Source organism: Callorhinus ursinus, unplaced genomic scaffold (assembly GCF_003265705.2).
Source record: "Callorhinus ursinus isolate GAN/ISIS: 27379988/994484 unplaced genomic scaffold, GSC_fseal_2.0 scaffold54, whole genome shotgun sequence".
NCBI lineage: Eukaryota > Metazoa > Chordata > Mammalia > Carnivora > Otariidae > Callorhinus > Callorhinus ursinus.
In genome coordinates, this window is record NW_027397116.1 from 227,430 (window position 1) to 242,716 (window position 15,287).

General features: G+C 39.4%; 1 protein-coding gene and 2 pseudogenes across 1 annotated transcript in view; 1 reads left to right on the forward strand and 2 right to left on the reverse strand.

Moving 5' to 3' along the window:
* Nucleotides 1–15,287, forward strand: part of ATF6 (activating transcription factor 6) — a 207,380-nt gene that overhangs the window by 37,643 nt on the left and 154,450 nt on the right. The window contains exons 9-10 of the mRNA XM_025892064.2: nucleotides 13,240–13,425; nucleotides 13,672–13,763. Coding sequence (XP_025747849.2) covers nucleotides 13,240–13,425; nucleotides 13,672–13,763 — 278 coding nt within the window. The remainder of the gene's footprint in view (nucleotides 1–13,239; nucleotides 13,426–13,671; nucleotides 13,764–15,287) is intronic.
* On the reverse strand, nucleotides 5,340–7,332 carry LOC112839229 (bifunctional phosphoribosylaminoimidazole carboxylase/phosphoribosylaminoimidazole succinocarboxamide synthetase pseudogene; annotated as a pseudogene).
* Nucleotides 7,804–8,262, reverse strand: LOC141371030 (coiled-coil-helix-coiled-coil-helix domain-containing protein 2 pseudogene; annotated as a pseudogene).

Below are 15,287 nucleotides of genomic sequence, written 5' to 3' on the forward strand. Positions count from 1 at the left end.
CTTGTGCTCTCTCTCTCTCTCTCTCTCTGACAAATAAATAAAATCTTAAAAAACAAACAAACAAAAACCAAAAAGCAGGAGGAAGCCTTTTTTTCTTTTTTCTTCTAGGCTAATATCTGAATAATGAGCATCTTAATGTTGGCACTCATCATTGTATTCTGCTGACCCATTTTGTAATCTCTAAACATTTCAATTAATTATTTTTTGACCAGTTAGTCAGACATTCACTATAACTTCTTTGGTGTGAAAGACCATGTTTGTTCTGCTCTTGCATCCTTAAGAGTGCTCTGTAAATTTGGTGAATAATTTACTGATGAAGTCCCATCAGTAAATTATTCTTTTTTTTTTTTTTTTAAACAGATTTGAGACAATCTCTGAGGTGGGAGGGATTTTATTTTATTTTTTTATTTATTTTTTTTAAACAATCTTTTTCTTTTTTTTAATTTTTTTTTTAAGATTTTATTTATTTATTTGAGAGAGAGAGAATGAGAGACAGAGAGCACGAGAGGGAAGAGGGTCAGAGGGAGAAGCAGACTCCCTGCTGAGCGAGGAGCCCGATGTGGGACTCGATCCTGGGACTCCAGGATCTGAACTGGGAGATATGTGAGATGCAAAAGTATAGGACCAAGAGGTATTTTTTTTCTTTCAGCAATGTTTATTGGCTAGCGTTGTTACCGCTTTCCAGAATTTAGAGTTGACAGTATTATAGGAGAAAGATTTCACGTACTGTGTCTAGTGCAAGAGACCTAAAGGTGATTAGAATAAATTTTCTAGTCAAACTGCATTGAGGTTTTGTGCTTATTTTTCCTTGGCCAGCACATCAGGAAGTGAGCCAGGCCTTTTCAGTATGAGTTTTCTGGTAGAAATTTTGACTTAATGTTTATTTCAAGTAAAGAAACATCAGTCTGTCCTATCAGCTGGCCAAGACGCTCAGGAACCCAAAGTAAATTTGTTCCAGAAGGAGCTGCAGGAAACTTTGATCTGCTGGTATAGTCTCCTGCGTTAGTAACTTGGTTGACCTTAATAGTGCATGTGTTTGTTAGACTCAAGTCCTTTTAAATTATGATAAATTTGAAGTAGTATAAATTTCTGATTCAAAATGGCCAAAAAGAGAGATTTTTCATTATGTGCTTTTTGTGCTTTTAAACCAAAAGCCTGTAATTCAGCGGAAGAAAGCGTATCAGTCTTTTGTGGCTTTATAATGCTGACATGGCTTCTTTTTTCCTACCTTTTTTGTTCTTTTAGAGTTTGGCTAGTTTCACCCTCTAGAGGCCTGCTACTGCCCTAAGTAGCGTTTTTTGCATACCATATTCTGCAAACTGCATTAAGTGCCACATTTTCTGTTCTGAAGCAGTTCGCCTGGTTCACATTATAATCTCACTCTTCCTGCCTTTTGCTGGTAAATCTGTTCTGTTTAACTCTTGGAAACCTCACCTAAGTTTTCAAGAAATATGGTTGGTTTTTGGCTCTGATCGTGATGGAAAAAATGAACATGGTCTCTCATTTCAGTGTAGAAATTCTCTTATGCAGTTTCTTAGTAAAAGGCAATGTTGGAACTGCAAAGTTGCCTTCATAGGAGAGGGTGCTGATCTTTCTTTAAAGGCCTATTGAATGTTGCCAGACATCAAACCAAGGACTTGAAAGCTGTAACTACTCCTCCGTACCCATTGTAATTCCATAAAGTTCGTGAAACATTATGGCCCCAGTTTCAGGGCTGTGGAGTTAATATTGTTGTGGTTATTTTGTTTGGGATAAAAGACCAGGAAAAAAAAAGTGGTGAAATTATATTCTGCGTCCTCCGCAGTGGACCAAGGTGGAGCAAAAACCCTTCATGGAAGTCAGTACGTGGTGACAATGGAAAGAAAATGATCAGGAGCTAGGTCAGAATTAGAAATATCAAATGGGAGGCTGATCAAGGGTACAGGCTCTGCTGACAGGAGGCCTCGGGCCTTCCTCTCAGCCCATTCACCCCATTAAGCATCTTATAAACCCTTTATTCTTGCACTCTTTTTCATTCTTGACTTGGAGACCTTGATTCCTCCCAACCTGGTCCCTAGCCTTTGGGAGTCTGTCCTGGTCACTAAAGCCATCATGAGAAGCTGGGTGCCAGGGGATATCCCTTTCCATCTGCCTGCAGGTATTAGAAATAGTGTGAAGGGGATTCCTCTGGCATACCGAACTGCAACTTTGTTACTTCTCTTCTTTGGAGACAGCCTTATACAATTAGGTTCAAGATTTCAGGTATTGTTAGTACTGTGAGCATGGAGTGATGGGATCTGAGCCCAAACGGGGCCAGTGCACACAGTCTTCTTTTATGGCAGTGCAGGAAGGCTGAACTTTGGGAGTCTAGCACTTTTACAGCAAGCAGTGAGCAAGTTTCCTCATTGTCCAGAGGAAGACATTACCTCATCTCTCAAGGTTTTTTGCTGGAAACACAGCCCTGAGAAAGGGGCCTGGGTAAAGAGTGGTTAGGGCCTTGTATTTTTGGCACGACCAGGAAGACGTATAGTAGCAGGACTCCCAAGAGACCCCTAGAGAAGTATCTTTCAAGAAAAATATGCATCTAAAATAATTCGTTTACAGTGCAAAGCAATGCAGAGAAACTCTTAGAAAAATGGAGAGTGCCTGCATTCTATTTCGGAAAAAAAAAAAAAGCGTTGTTTCTAATGACACTTAAGCTGCTTATTTTATCTGTAACACCCAACAATAGGTCCTCTGTTAGGTCCAAGTGTGAGCTGCATATCCATCCTTAAATAATGTGGCCAGCCTAGATCTAAGAAGATAAATAATGAATAGGTACTTTTTAGTGACTAAATTCTCGAACAACAAAGACATTGAGATCATGATATTTCTTTAGGCTTTAAAATAGAGGAATCCATCAGAACAAATTCAACAGGAAGGATTTGGAGACCTGAAAAGCTATCCAGATTTTAGTAAAATATTACTTCTGTGCTGATTACTTTTCTGGCTTTGCTGCTACCACGGACTCTGCAAATCAAAGAAAAATGTGCTTTGTTCAAATACTTGCAGTTTCTCTAAAAAAAAAAATTTATCTTGAATAAGGACTTTGGCAAGTAATGTCATTTGTGGTTACAGTAGCTTTGGAAAGGGAAGTGAACAGAAGGTGGTTTTATCCCCCCCCCCCCGCCCCCGGCCCCGGTTGTATTGTATTAGGTTAGATTTATGTCCCGACAACTGGAGCACTCTTTGTTCTGTTATTTTCAGTTTGCCATCTTGATAACGTTAATAAATAATTATTTTTAAAGGGATGCTGATTTCCCTTCCTGCCACCTGTCCCTGGATACAGTCCTTCCATGCCCCAAATACTTTATAGCCACTCGGTCCCCCTGCCCAGAAGTAGTCATTGTCACTCGTTTTTTGTGTATCTTTCCTGAGACCGTTCCTTAATATATTAGTATTTATAGTTTTACCCATTTACCTGTTCTACAGAAATGGTAACGAGCATGTCCATTCTGTCCTGCACCTTGCTTTTCTCCTTTGGTGTATCTTAGGGAACTCTCCGTAGCAGTACATAAAAAATTTTCTTATTCCTTTAATAGCTGCATGGTAGTCTGTTTCATAAGGGTGTCATAATTACTTAAGATTTTTGCAGTTTTTTTCTTTGTAAGCATTCCTCCATCAAATAACTTGGTACTTATTTAATTTTGTTTATGTGCAAGTATACCTGTAGGAGAAATTCCTAGAACTGAAATGAGAGAGGCAGAAGGTGTAGGTAGTTTTTCGATATTGATAAATATTGTCAAATGGCCCGCCATTGGAGTAGTAGTTCTAATTCATCCTTCCGCTTTGAGTGTGTGAGAGTGCCAGTCACGTGGCTTCTTGGAGGAGTCTGTGGACAGTGTCTCCACAAACAGTTCCCATTTTCCTCGCGTCACCCCTTTCCTTGCATAATTGTTTATAACACTGGGTATGTGCATTTGTCTGGAGAGAGAGTCTATAGCTTCTTATGTAATTTTGTTTAATAGCTTGTTGAGATAAAATTCAGACCCCATAAAGTTCACTCTTATAAATATAACATTTAGTGGTTTTCAGTATATTCACAGAGTTGTGCTGCCATCACTGCTATCTAATTCCAGAATGTTCTCATCACCCTAAAAAGAAGCTCCGTACACATTAGCAGTCGTTCTATTCTGATCTTCTCCCCATCCCCTGGCAGCCACTAATCTGCTTTCTGTTTTTTGGAATTGCCTATTCTGGACATCTCATGTTAATAGAATTATACACAGTGTGGCCTTTTGTGTATGACTTCTTTTACTTACCATAATGTTTTTCAAGGTCCATACAAATCATAACATGTATCAGTACTTATTCCTTATTATTGCCAAATAATTTTCCATTGTTTGGCTAGGTGGTATTTTGGATTATCCATTTATCAGTTAATGGAGATTTGGGTGGTTTCCACTTTTTGGCTCTTATGAATAATACTGCTTTGAACATTCATGTATAAGTTTTTATAGTCTTTTTGAAACCCTTTTTAATATAGAGAGTTATTTACAAATCATTGAGAAAAATGCAAGTTAACCCAACATCAAATGGATAAAGTATGTGAATAGATAATTCACAGAAGAGAATGGCAAGTGTTTCAATGAAAGTATCAACGGCCATATAGGGGTATGCCCTCGGAAGGATTACTATTTTAAAATATGTGAAAGCATAGTAATTATTAATAGAAGAGAGCTTTTGACTGTTTAAAGAATGATATTCAGGGATTAAAAATGTTATGGTTAATATTTTCTGCTTCTGCAGCGATTAAATGTGACTTCCAGATTTTGTCTGTTTTTGTTTTTGTTTTTTAAGTCATTTTTAAAATTTCAAATCTGTGAAAATAGGAGCTGGAATGTGGGCAATTTCAATATTGCTTTAGTTGCACAGTTGATCTGAGCAGCTGTGGGGCACATTGGTGATGGAGTTAAGAATCACTCAATTTATTCATAGCTGCAGGGTATCTCTTTTTACTGACACTTACCTGTGTATGGTACATTATAGTTTACAGAGACCCTCACGTCGGTGAGTTGTGTAATCCTCACCTCAGTCATTTGACCTGCTCCAGTTGAGTTGGGATTCAGGCCCAGGCCTTGTCTTGGTCCAGTGCTTCTGTCACTACTCTGCGCTCCGTTAATGGGGCTTCACTTTCATGGCAGCCCTGGTGCAGTACACACATCAAATTGCCTACGTCTTGAAACTTGCTTCTCCCTTTTCTCTCCCTCTACAAATGTATTGTCTTAATTTTTAAAATTTTCAGGAGTTGGTTTTAAGTCTTGAGAGACAAAGTATAAGGGCCGAGCTTATACAAACAATTTGGTGATCTCAAGTAAAATTTACAGCAAAGTTAATCTCATCCGTATCTTGTGAATGCAGTAGTCATTACTGGGATATGTGGCAAACCAGTATACTTGTTTAGCATCAGTACTAGAACCATTTTGGTTTTGGAGGGAATGAGACCTTCAGAGGATTAATGGAATGGGTCTCAAGTTTTTGCCCACAATCCACAGTAAGAAATGTTTTACATCTTTCTTAACACACACAGTCTAGTGAAACAGTAAGCTCTCACTACATAGAAAGTATTCTGTTTTCTTTTATTCTATCCTGTGCTTTTCTGTCAGTTTTTGTAAGGCTCTTGTGAGCCACTAAATTTATCATACTACTTGATATTTGGGTTATAATAGTTTCAAAAACACCATTCTGGTCTAACTCCCTGTATTACTATGTAAATAGGCCCCGGGAGAAGAAATGACTCTTCTAAGATCTTTCAGTTAATTCATTGCTATGCTGAAATAAGAATTAAGGACACCCAACTTCAGTGTTGTTTTGTCTTCTAATGACTTAAATTGTTTAAAAACATTTTTTTAAGGATTTTATTTATTCATTCGAGACACAGAGATACAGAGAGAGAGAAAGAGAAAGCATGAGCAGGGAGAGAGGCAGAGGCAGAGGGAGAAGCAGGCTCCTTGCTGAGCCAGGAGCCCGATGTGGGGCTTGATCCCAGGACCCTGGGATCATGACCTGAGCCGAAGGCAGGTGCTTAACCATCTGAGCCACAGAGGTGCCCTTAAATTGTTTAATGACTTAAATTGTTATTACCTTTTTTTTAAAGTAGGCTCCACACCCATGTGATCAAGACCTGAGCCGAGATCCAGAGTCAGATGCTTAACTGACCCAGCCACCCAGGAATCCTTAGATTACTATTACTCTTAAGTAGCTACACCAGGTATTTCTAGGGGCATAGGAAGCAGAGGAATCATTAACTGAAGGCACAGGAAACTGCTCTGAGGGTCCTTTGATGATCCCTGTGCATAGGACTTTCTCCATTCTTTTTTTTTTTTAACTGTACCTTCTCACTTTTATTTTCCTTTTTTTAAAAAAAGGTTTTATTTATTCATTTATTTAGAGAAAGAGCATGCAAGCAGGGGGAGGGGCAGAGGGAGGGAGAAAGAATCCCAAGCAGACTCTGCGGTGAGCAGAGAGCCTGATGTGGGGTTCAACTCCATGATCCTGAGATACTGAGATCCTGACTCGAGCTCCACTCTTTCTGCAACCCATTCAAAATTTTTCTTCACCATCTGGAGCCCTTCAGGAGTTACTTCCTTGAGGTCACGATAGGACTGTTTTATCTTTCTGTTGGCTTTGATCTCCTGATGACCAGAGTCTCCAGGAATCATTATCAATAAGATAGCAAGAACAATTTCTTTGGTGGTTACATCACCAAATTCAATCTTCGTATCAACTGGCGTACAGTGCTGGGGCAAGCAGGATATCTCCAGTATTTCAGAAATAGCCTGTGTAGCATGACTCATGATATCCACTTCAGTCTGGCCTATAACAAGTCCAGCAAAGCAAAATTTTGCAGCAACTAGCTGTTCCTCAGACCACTGTGGATGGTTATTGGCATCGTCCTTGAAAAACAGCTCCACTTTAGGTGGGTAAAACTTAATCCCTCTTTGACACCAGGATTCCTTTTGAGAAAAGAACCAGTTGCTATTCTTCTACAAACACATTCAGTTGGAATCATTTCGCACTTAGGTGTGATGAAAGCTGTCTCCCCACATTTTCTGGTGAAAGCAGTTTTGATACCTGCTTCCTTTAACAACTGAAAAATACAACTGGTAGTTTTATTTGAGATTGCAGCTTTTCCTTCCAGGTGATTCTTTCTGGCTGCATTTCCTGCTGTTATCTGGTCCTTGGACTGCAGGAGAACTTTTCCTGGACTATCTGGCAATTCATAGACTTCATTTGTTTTACCCTCATAGAGTTTTTTTTACCAATATTCAGTACCTCAGCTGTCACCATTATCCTGCGTGGGCTGGGGGCAGCGGCCGACTTTCTCCATTCTTCAGGAGGCTAATGCCCCCCACAGTGTGGCTTTCCTAAGAGCATCTGGTGGATACTCCTGCCTTTGCCTCTCTACGGGTTGTTTCTCTTCACTCAGAACATGAGGTTGGATAAGGCAGCCTGGACGTACCGTCTAGTAGGGATTTTGTCTATTCTTCTTTTTTTTGGGGGGGAGAAAATCACTTTATTCTAATTAATTCACAAATGAGAACATCACAAAAGGTGATTTAAGGAGTCACACAAACATCTGCCCAACCCCAGATTCAAACCATCTCATGAACTTCTATACAGTAAGAACAACCTTTTTCATTCCAATTCTGAAGAAAGCCGTATTTAACGATGAAGGAGAAGCTTAACTGGTGGTTTTACACTTTATATATTCACCATCAATTATATTTTTATGCTAAATTAACTTGGTCATTGGAGATGATTTTCCATATCTTCAGTTTGAACTTCTTGATTAGGCTAATCCATTTGCAAATCTGCACTGTTTCAGCACCTTGCTGAAACCTTCACAAAGCTTCAGGTCACCCTGGTTCTGGGCACACTCCAGAAACTGTTTCATCTCCTAGTGGCATGGGCCAGGCTGCTGCTGCTGCTGGTGTGCTGGCTGCGTTCCCTGAGGCTCCTGGTAAGTGATGTCAGGCCTTGAAGGCTCAGCATTGCCTCCTCCACCGAAGCCCCCAGTGATGGCATGACCTATTGTGTGCTGGACAGCAGAGCCCACAGCCACGCCATCTGGGCCATGAGACCTGGCTTCCGGGGCGCAGCAGCGGGTGAGCCGACAGCAGCTGGTGGAGCCGCTGCTGGAGGCTGAGCTGCTGGTGCTGGTCTAGGCGCTGCTCTCATCTGAGGTGCCCGGCTGGCTGGAGGGGCCGTCCGGGAGGTGCGGCTCCGGCTTCCACGTGCCATGGTTAACTTGCAGAGCAGCTCGGCGTCTAGCGATTTTGTCTATTATTCTTTCTCACTCGGGAAATAACACTGCATGCCCAAAGGCATTCTTCATTAAAAAAAAAAAAAAAAAAGATACTTTGCAGGGTGAAGATTATTTCCTTGACTCTGCCAGTTAAATGGCTCAGGTTGCCAGTAATGAAGCTTCTTTATTTAATTTTTGATGACTAGGAAACTGGGTATAACAAACACACACCCACACAACTTAATAGAAAGAATAAAATAAAATTTTGGCTTTCTGTCATGAGATTTGAGAAGAGTATAGGTAGTATAAGTGGAGATTCACCCCCCTTCCTTTTTTAAAGATTTTATTTATTTATTTGACAGAGAGAGACACAGGGAGAGAGGGAACACAAGCAGGGGGAGTGGGAGAGGGAGAAGCAGGCTTCCCGCAGAGCCCGGAGCCCGATGCGGGCCTCCATCCCAGGACCCTGAGATCATGACCTGAGCCCAAGGCAGATGCTTAATGACTAAGCCACCCAGGCTCCCTTCCCCTTTTCTGTTTTAAACAATTTTCTGAGAAAAAGGGAGTATTCTTTTTTTTTTAATGATTTTCTTTAGTTTTAAGTAATCTCTACACCCAACATGGGGCTCAGACTCAAAACCCTGAGATCAAGAGTTGCTTGCTCCACTGACGGAGCCAGCCCAGTGCTCCCCAAAAAGGAGTATTCTTAAGATTTGTAGTAGAAATCAAACTAAAATACTTAATTTATTTGAATATTTGAAATAAGATTGCCACACATTAAATTTGCTAATGATTTTAACTGTACACATTTTTTTAGAGTGTATTTGTAAATATATTTACTATGTTATGCAATAATATATGTTATGTAAATTAGAAATGTGTAAGAGAATTTACTTCTTTGGCGTTTAAATCCATTTCAAATAGACAAAGCTTCTTTTTGTGTGTAATGGAAAAATTGGTTTGATATGAAGAAGTTAATCAATGACAGTTTGTATATTAGTTTAGAGATTCAGTGAAATAAGACTTAGAACTGAGAATGATGTGTAGTAAACCAGTGATTCATCCATAGGTATCAGTACTTGATCTGGCTTGAGTTCATGTGAGTTGTTGGAATGTATTTCTTAGCATTAAAATATCCTATTTTAGTATCTTTGATTTATAGTCATACAGGACTTTGAAGCTCATTTCCTAGCAACATCACAGAATCAGGGATCTAAATAGTCTATTTTATTTATAAGAAGAACATAATACAGTGTTTATTGATTTATAACTTTTACAAAGTAAAAAACAAAATGCAAGCAGACTTGGAATTTTGACTCTTAAATTGGTTGAGCCTTCAAAAAGTAAAAAGTACTTACTCATTTGTGAAAGTTCTCTTTTTACACGAGTCTTTTTTACAGTCAAACAAATGTTTAATAATGCAACACCATATGACAGTATAGTGGCACTAAACGGAGAGAATATTTTACAGCTGTGAAGTTTTTCTTTTTTCTTTTTCCAAGGCACAATGCTTGAAGGGAGAGTTGTCTGAAGGCAGGGTGATCAGAAGCAGGGACTGACCAGCTGTTCACTCATTTTAGTCATGTTAAATCATCTGATATGCCCGTAAGAGAGAAATGTCAATTGATTAATGAGCCAGAGTATTGATTTTATGTTTTCAGACTGCTAGAGGAGATTAAGCTTCCAGATACAAGCGTTTCCATAAGCCTTCCTTTTGACCAAGTGCATAATGAAAGTAAACACAGAGTTCACTGAGGTTAGAGTTCCCTGCTGGGATCCAGGACTTCGATTTGGTATTAAAAACAGTGTGGTGCTGTTGTGTACTGGGCTTGTGTGTGTTGGGCTTAGAGTCAACTAACCTGAGTTCTGGCTGTGGCATTTCTCCCCTCTTAACAGTGGATCAACTGATGAGGCTTATTTTAAAGAATCTTGAAAACTATAATAATTTCAGCAAGAGGAGATTAAATATAGAACATCAAAATAATTGAAATACTATGCTGCCATTCTCATTGCATGTCAAAGATGATCATAACACATTGCATGCAAAAATCAGTTTACAAAACAGTAATTACAGTCTAATTTTTTTTCTTGTAAAATATACCCCCCCACCAAAAAAACAAGCACCACAGGTGTGTGTGTGTGTAGTCTGAAAAATCATAATTTTTTTGTCTAGGAAATACAGAATAACTTAAATATTATATATTCAGATAGCCGAAGATAGTTTGCTGAACTGTAAAGCTGAAACTCTTGTGTTTGGTGATTGTGTGGGTTTCATTTATTTTTATTCTCTATCCTTTGTGTTTATTGGTAGTATTGAATATTTATTTTCAGAACTATAGTATCTTTTTCCATGGAAGAAATGGATGGCCACAGGTGGTTTTCATTTTTTTTGCATGAGGCATGTGCATTGACAGCCTTTGAAACTTAAATGCTTTGTAATATGCAGGTGCTTTTATTGTTTATAGAAATTCCTAATCCTTGTTTGAAACTTATTAAATGGTGTTCCATCTGTAAGCCTCCCTAAATTCCATAGATTAATTAGCCTTTAAAGTAAGGTTGCCTTTTATCTAACTTTAGTATAAACTCTTCCATCTGGGAACCTTCTCTTTCCTGTGCTTGTTCAGTGTTCTGTGTACTTCAGCACTCTGGTATTAAGTATTAATTATGGACATTGACGTTCTCAGGAACCATGAAGAACACTAAGAATAACAGTAGATTGAACAAAGTGGCATTGTCCAGAGAATAGTTTGATGTGGTAAATGATCCATCCATCATGGCTTTGCCACTACTGTGTGCGTGGCATTATTGAAAAGTGGGATAGTTACTCTATAGGGAAATTTTACAGATGATGGTTCTATAAGTTAGCATTCTTAAGACATTTCAGTGAAAGGAAAAAAGAGAAAAACACCCTCTATTGACATCTCATGTGGCTTTTTTCCTGGTAGGTTCTGACTGAAAATTTGTTGACAGTATTTACTGCAGAGAGATTGGCTTTGGCTCTTTTGAGGAAATGTAGTATGGGGTTAGAATTGTGTTGTTATTTTTAAAGAAATCAATATATTTTTTTGAAGATTTTATTTATTTTGAGAGAGAGAATGAGATAGAGCATGAGGCGGGGGGGGGAGGGTCAGAGGGAGAAGCAGACTCCCTGCTGAGCAGGTCAGATCATGACCTGAGCCGAAGGCAGTCGCTTAACCAACTGAGCCACCCAGGCGCCCCTAAAGAAATCAATATTAAATGATTTAATTCTATTTACTAGTCTCAGAATTATTGAATACCACAGAGTGGAATGTTTATTTTTTAAAAACATAAAAGGTCAGTAATAATTCAGTCATCTGTGTGCTTAAATTAATCAACTTAATATTATTTGGTGCTTTTTATGGACTTAATTTTGCTACCTCACCCTCTGCCTCAAATAAATTAGACTAATGCTATAACAAATAGGTTCCATGACTTGTTTAGGAAACATGACAAAAATAATTTTACTCAGTTCAGTTTTGATTATGGTAGATAATTGAGGGTAGGAAACCAAAATGTAGTTATTACATGGTTTTGGCTTCCAAGGTATAACATCTAGGTTGAGAGAGAGAGTTAATAGTCATGAAACAGTTGAGACCATTAAGTGTTCAGGTGTATTTTCCAAATTAGAAGAGAGTAAGACATTCAGGGAAGATGGTTTAGCATAATCAGAATGTAGAAGGTCCTTAGAATTAAGTTAATGGAGGAGACAGCGTTCTAAATTGGAGTAAATACTGTGACTAAAGGAATGACTTTAGGCACATGTGGAGATCTTGGAGTAGCCTTAAATGATAGGAATCTGGCTGTGGATTGAATAGTTGTCGGGTTAGGGCAGAAGGTATGGTTGTTTAGAGGGGTGGTCACATTATGGGAAGGCTTTGAAAGCAGAGGTGGCCAGCGAGGATGCATGAATAGCTTGTTTTTGCAATAGAGTAGCAAGATAAACAATTTCTCCCAGGTGAGTTATCTTACAAATGGTAGGTAGGAAGAGATTGGAGACCAGTGAAAATTTTTATTTAGGAGATTATTGTAGTAGTCTGGGGATGAGTTAATGAGTGCCTACTTTGGGGGGTGACGGCAGGAATAGAGGGGGATAACTGAGGCACACCGGCACTGGAAGAAACTTGGTCATTAGCGTAACTTCAGTGCATATTGAGGGAGTGAACCAGAGGTTGAGAGGGGAATAAATATGGAGAATGAAGGAAAAAATAAGTTACTAGTGACTTCTTCCTAGATATCTTGAGAGTGAGTTACCACTGATAGAAGACGGGTAGGATAAACAAATCTAGAGGGACATGATGAGTTCAGTTTGTACATATGGAATTTGAAGTGGTGGTAACTTCACAAGTGGAAGTGGCTTTATAAGTAGCTGGATATGTGGTTCTGGAAAATGGTCAATTCAGGGCCTGAGACCTAGAGTGAGGTGTGTGGATATGTACATATATGGATATGTAAGGGCGCTTTCTGAGAGAGTTTTTTTTTTTTCCCTGAGGGAGTTTCTAAAGGGAAAATTGGAAGATCAATAAAGAAGCCTTAGAAAACACCAGAAAAAAATCATTCAGGGGGCGCCTAGGTGGCTCAGCTGTTAAACATCTGCCTTCGGCTCAGGTCATGATCCCAGGGTCCTGGGATCGAGCCCCACATCGGGCTCCTTGCTCGGCGGGAAGCCTGCTTCTCCCGCTCCCACTCCCCCTGCTTGTGTTCCTTCTCTCGTTGTGTCTCTCTCTGTCAAATAAATAAATAGAACCTTTAAAAAAAAAAATCATTCAACATTTAGGTTTTAGAGGGCCATTTTTAATAATTTGATTTCAGTTTGCTTAATTTGAGTAATATTTTTTAAAACAACGAGTAACCTGTGTTTTGAACAGTTTAGTTTAAAAATGATGGTAAAAATCAGTATATTCTGTTCTGATTCTAAAATCAGAATATTTCTGATTTGTTGTAACTTTTCCTAGATTGCCGTGCTAAGGAGACAGCAACGTATGATAAAAAATCGAGAGTCTGCCTGTCAGTCCCGCAAGAAGAAGAAAGAATATATGCTTGGCTTAGAGGCCAGGTTAAAGGCTGCGCTTTCAGAGAATGAGAAGCTGAAGAAAGAGAATGGATCACTGAAGCGACAGCTGGATGAAGTCGTGTCAGAAGTGAGTGACGCACTGCAAGGGAGTGGCCCTTATGTTTCTCTTCTGCACCTTTCCTTTTCTCTCTCTGCTACAACAGGGAACCTAGAAGGCTCTGCTCTAGTCTTGTGAAAAGTACTGTTTCCTCATCTTTGAGTTTTTTTTTTTTTAACTATTAAATTGGTGAAGAGGAGTGTGCTTATCTTAGATGCTGCTTTTTGTGAGATTGATATGTAGTTTAACCGTATTTAACATGGTTATTTCTTTTAGAACCAGAGGCTTAAAGTTCCTAATCCGAAGCGAAGAGCTATCTGTGTGATGGTAGTGTTGGCATTTATAGTACTCAACTATGGACCCATGAGGTAAGCAGATAGCCATCTGTTTAGGTACTAATGCTAAAAATTTCAATTCCCATTCTTTTCAGCTCTAGTTGTAAGCTAGAGAAAAACAGATTCGTTTTGTTCTCTTCAGAGACAATAATTAGGTAAGAAGAGGGGAAAAAGAAAGATTGGTTCCTCTTTCTTGTTCTTCATCTAGGTCTGGCAGAAAATTCATGATGTTTAATGAAGAAAGCCTTCAGTTACCAAACAGATCAGTGGTGGGCCTTGAAATCAGACTGCCCAAGTTCAAATGCTAGCTCCTCCACTTGGTAACTTTGTTGTCTTAGGCAAGTTACTTAACCTCTGTGCTTCAGTTCCTTACCTTTAAAATGGTTAAGCCTTGGGGCACCTGGGTGGCTCAGTTGGTTGAGCGACTGCCTTCGGCTCGGGTCATGATCCTGGAGTCCTGGGATCGAGTCCCACATCGGGCTCCCTGTCTGCTTCTCCCTCTGCACCTCTTCCCTCTCATGCTCTCTATCCCTCATTCTCTCTCTCTTAAATAAATAAATAAAATCTTAAAAAAAAAATGGTTAAGCCTTTATAATAATACTGTTACCTACTTGCCTCAGTACTGTGATGCTTGAGCAGCTTCAGTGATTATAAGACACTAGGGTGGCTTCCTCCCTAGCTGGAAAGGAAGCAGCTAGAGCGTAATTAGCAGTTTCTGACTTAGTAGGTTTGGAATGGGAATCAAGAATCTAAATATTTTATAGTGTTCTAATTGATTTTGGTACAGGTTTCCAGCTAATCACGACTTGAGAAACACTGCTTTTAGGTTAGCGTCGTAGAATACTAGAGTCATAGGTTAGAGTCATAGAATACTAGAATTCAGAGGGACCCTAGAGACCTCTTTTTCAGACTCCCACTCACTGTGGCACATTTGATAAATGAATGAAATCAGCATCCTAGGTGCCGGGGAGTCAAAAGAGTGATTAGACTGGGGCCATACCTTCAAAGATCTCCTGGTCTAGCTGAGAAGACAGACAAGTCAAAGGATGACTCGAGTATAATGTGATGAATATAATAATAGCAATATGAACAAATTACTAAAAAAATGTAAATGAGAGTAAGAATTCCTTGAGAAGGTTCATGTCATATTGATAGATGCTCAGAACATGTTTTGATGAATGGGAGTGGGTAAGGGAAATCCCCACAGAGGAAGCTGAATCTTGAAGTGTGATAGCAGTTTGTCAGTTGGAGAGTATGGAAAGAGATGCCAAGTAGAGGGACCACAATAGTTAAAAGGCACAATTAGGGAATGGCTTGATGTTTTCAGGAAAAAGTGAAAAATTCATGCATATCTTATACATGTGGGAATGTGTATGAGGGAAATGGGGCTACAGGTATACAGTGGGGGCCAGATACTGAAGAGCCTAGTATGCTACTGTATACAATGAGGCACCCCTGGGTTTTTTAGGCAGAGGGTAGCATAATCAGTTTTGATGTTAGGAAGGTGATTGAGGATGGTAGCGAGAATGGACCGGACTGAGCAGATGCTATTGGCAG